General features: G+C 33.0%; 1 protein-coding gene across 1 annotated transcript; it reads left to right on the forward strand.

Annotated features, from left to right (window-relative positions):
• The first annotated feature begins 1,329 nt into the window (after positions 1-1,329).
• On the forward strand, positions 1,330-3,256 carry LOC111876790 (protein trichome birefringence-like 26). Its single transcript, XM_042900993.2, has 2 exons — positions 1,330-1,755; positions 2,026-3,256. Exons 1-2 carry the CDS (start codon positions 1,455-1,457, stop codon positions 3,078-3,080), a joined length of 1,356 nt encoding a protein of 451 aa, XP_042756927.1. The 5' UTR covers positions 1,330-1,454; the 3' UTR covers positions 3,081-3,256.
• Positions 3,257-3,627: the final 371 nt, after the last annotated feature.

Consider the following 3,627-nt stretch of genomic DNA (forward strand, 5'->3'; position numbering starts at 1 on the left):
ATTTAAACCTTTGTGTTTACCATTTTGTTATAATTAACCAGTTTAGTACACGAGTCTGATAACTAAACTCATAATTTTAATTTATTTATTTTTTGCATGTTTTTTTTTTCATAATTCTCACTTATTTTAAATTTCAAATTCAAATAAATTTACTATTTAATCGTTCGAATCTAGCATTTTGTTTTAATCATCTACTATAATAAATGAAGATAATTTTGCCACATGTCAATCTCTAATGAGTTTTGACACTTGTCATTTTGTGATAATTTTTAAATAAATAATATCCACATGTCAATTTATGATTTTTTTTTTAATTTTTAAAATAAAAAAGTCACATAATACATATACTAAGTATATATATGTTAAGTATCAAATGTAATAAATATTACACTAAATTGCAATTAATATGTTTTTTCATTTCTTATTTTAAAATTTTATTTTAAAAAATAGTTATTGTTTATATTTTAATATTTTTTTCATCAACCCGTGTAATAAGAATTAACTAAATTGCAATTAATTGTTTATATATCACTATTTAGTAAAGCTGTATTTACTGGTTTGATGATATTTTTAAATAATTGTTTACAAGGTAATCATAGTAAGATACATGAGTCCTACTAGTTTGATTACCTAATTTACTCGTATATTAGAGGACAAAAAAAAAAAAAAAACACAGGCCTTCATGAGTAGGAGTAGGACCATGCATTTAGATTTGACAATTTGAGCCAATCACATTTTGCTGCTTATTGAAGTTTTTGATTATTCAAATAAACAGTAATTATAACATTTAAACCTACATTATTTAAATATATAAAAGGGAAAAATTGGTTAGAAACTTAGAACTTGGGAGCTGGCGAAAATGGACGTGAATTTACTTTTGGATGTCGACTTTTCAACTAATTTTCATAAATGCCACTGTTGATCGGAATACGACGAAATTAGTATTGATAACTATTATATTTTATAAATGTTATTCAAAAGTATATTTATAATTTTATATTAACATCAGAATTATCAATTTCATAAAGCAAACATACGAATTACCAAAATCACACCTTTAGAAAATGATATAAAATATCGATAACACGATCAAATCAAAATTGACACTTAATTTTATAGTATTAGATAGTTGAAACTTTTTCAGTTTTTTTTTTTATAATATGTAAGTTATAAATTTAAATTTTATTGTGATGAATAATGTACAATTGGTAATGCATAACGGCTAGTGCTAATATACATAATACTTTTGTTAAAGCAATCTATACAACAGTTAAAGCATAACATACAATAGGTAATGCACAAGTTTTCTAGTTTCAAGTTTCAACTCTCCTTTCGTCAAAAACAAGTTCAGGCCACCTTTTACCCAACTTGAATACAACCCTGAACCCACCCCAAAACCCCAGACCCTTTCCCTCTCTCTCCTTCTGTTTTAGAGAGAGAAAGCTCTGAATTTGATGTTTCTGTTGACATTTGCATCATCTCTCCCCCAAAAATTCATAATGAAGAAGATGAAAGTTGATATGAGCAACAGTCAAATTACATCCAACCAATGGCGGAATCAAGTGTTTGTTAAGATTGCTATTTGTTTGATTCTTATTGGATTTGCTTTTCGCTTCTATTTCTCAAGTTCGATTCAGATTTCCGGCTTCATTGATGGAGACGACGACGGAAAATTGCCATCGCCACAGCTGCTGGTGGTGGCTAATTTTACACTCTCCGACCAATCCCCGGTGAATAACAACAGGACTCACGAAGGTATCAAGTTGATTAACTATCTGTATTTTCGCTAATTAACATGCATGATTGATTTCACTTTTTCTTTACCATTTTAAGATCATCAAAATTGATTTCACAATCAATCTAACAGGTAAAAGTACGATTGATCTTAGACATCATCTGGAAGATACACGCATTTACTTTTTTGGATTAAAGTTTTGAGAAAACGACATAATTTAATTTGGAACATTCAATAAGAATTTTATTGCATGACAAATAAGTCACATTAGCATTGAATTCCTGACTTAGGTTCAACGGAATGTGACGTATTCACCGGAGAATGGATCAGGGATGCAACCGGTCCACGCTACACCAACCACACCTGCAACACCATCGAACCGCATCAAAACTGTATGAAAAACGGCCGTCCAGATTCCGATTACCTCTACTGGCGGTGGAGTCCCACCGATTGCAACCTCCCACCATTCGACCCCGAAATCTTTCTAAATTTCATGAAAAACAAATCAATGGCGTTCATCGGAGATTCAATCTCCCGCAACCACGTTCAATCATTACTCTGTATTCTTTCTCAGATTGAAGAAGCTGATGAAGTCTATCACGATGAAGAATACAGAAGCAAAAAATGGTTCTTCAAGTCGCATAACTTCACGCTTTCAGTAATCTGGTCGCCTTTTTTAACAAAAGCGAATATATATGAAGACAACGATGGGCATTCCATGGGTCCAATCGAGCTTCATCTCGATGAACTCGACCTAATTTGGGCTAACCAATTTAACGACTACAACCACATCATGATTGCAGGTGGAAAATGGTTCTTGAAAACTGCAATATATTACGAAAATGCCACTATCATCGGGTGTCATAACTGTAAAAACGAAAACATATCGGAAATCGAGTTCGAATACGCGTATCGAAAATCACTCCGTACGGTTTTCGATTTTTTTACAAAATCGAATCGAAAAGTCAATGTTTTATTCCGGTCAACTACCCCTGATCACTTTGAGAACGGTGAATGGAATACGGGCGGGTATTGTAATCGAACGGGCCCGTTTAAAGATGGTGAGATAGATATGAGAGATATTGATACTATAATGAGAGATGTTGAGTTGGAAGAATTTGAGAATGCTAAACATGTAATAAACGGGTCGGGTTTGAGACTGTTTGATACGACCCGTTTATCGCTGTTGAGGCCCGATGGTCACCCGGGCCCGTATCGCGTGTTTCATCCTTTTGATGGGAAAGAAACGGATTTGAAAGTTCAAAATGATTGTTTGCATTGGTGCTTGCCCGGCCCGATAGATTGGTGGAATGACATAATGATGAATTTATTGCTTAATGGTTGATCGACGAGTATGAAAACAATATAATGGTTAAAGTCTTAAGGACACAGATGTATAGATATGAATTGTTTGTATTCTTCATGTTTTGTTGTAGGATTAAGGCTGGCACCTAGTAATTAATTGTTTTATTTCCCAAGTAAATCTCCTACTGTGGGAGTGAGATAAATGTTCCCCTTGAATATTATTGATCATTAAACGAGATTATATACAAGATACAACATAATTGTAGGAGATATACAAGGTAACTAAATAATCAAATATAGGAAACAAAAAAAGCTAATTATATAGGGGATTTATCTCCAAGCGTACAAGTGGTGGACGAACTCCTAGTTGCTCTCGAAACTTATCAAAGAGTGGTCTAGCCAATGGTTTGGTGAAAATATCGGCAACTTGAAGCTTGGTAGGAACAAATTTTGTATGCAACTTTCCAAACAACACAAGTTCACGAAGAAAATGATGATCAGTGTCTATATGTTTAGCTCGTTTTGGAATTTTGGCTCAAGAAAATAGCACTTGAGTTGTCACAAAGTAAGGTAGGTCTATCTGGTGG

Source organism: Lactuca sativa, chromosome 4, assembly GCF_002870075.4.
Source record: "Lactuca sativa cultivar Salinas chromosome 4, Lsat_Salinas_v11, whole genome shotgun sequence".
Lineage (NCBI taxonomy): Eukaryota > Viridiplantae > Streptophyta > Magnoliopsida > Asterales > Asteraceae > Lactuca > Lactuca sativa.

Coding starts and splice junctions, on each gene's coding strand:
- LOC111876790 (XM_042900993.2), top strand. CDS start 1,455: ATGTTTCTGTTGACATTTGCATCATCTCTCCCCCAAAAATTCATAATG. Junction 1,756..2,025: donor TAACAACAGGACTCACGAAG/GTATCAAGTTGA, acceptor TTCCTGACTTAG/GTTCAACGGAATGTGACGTA.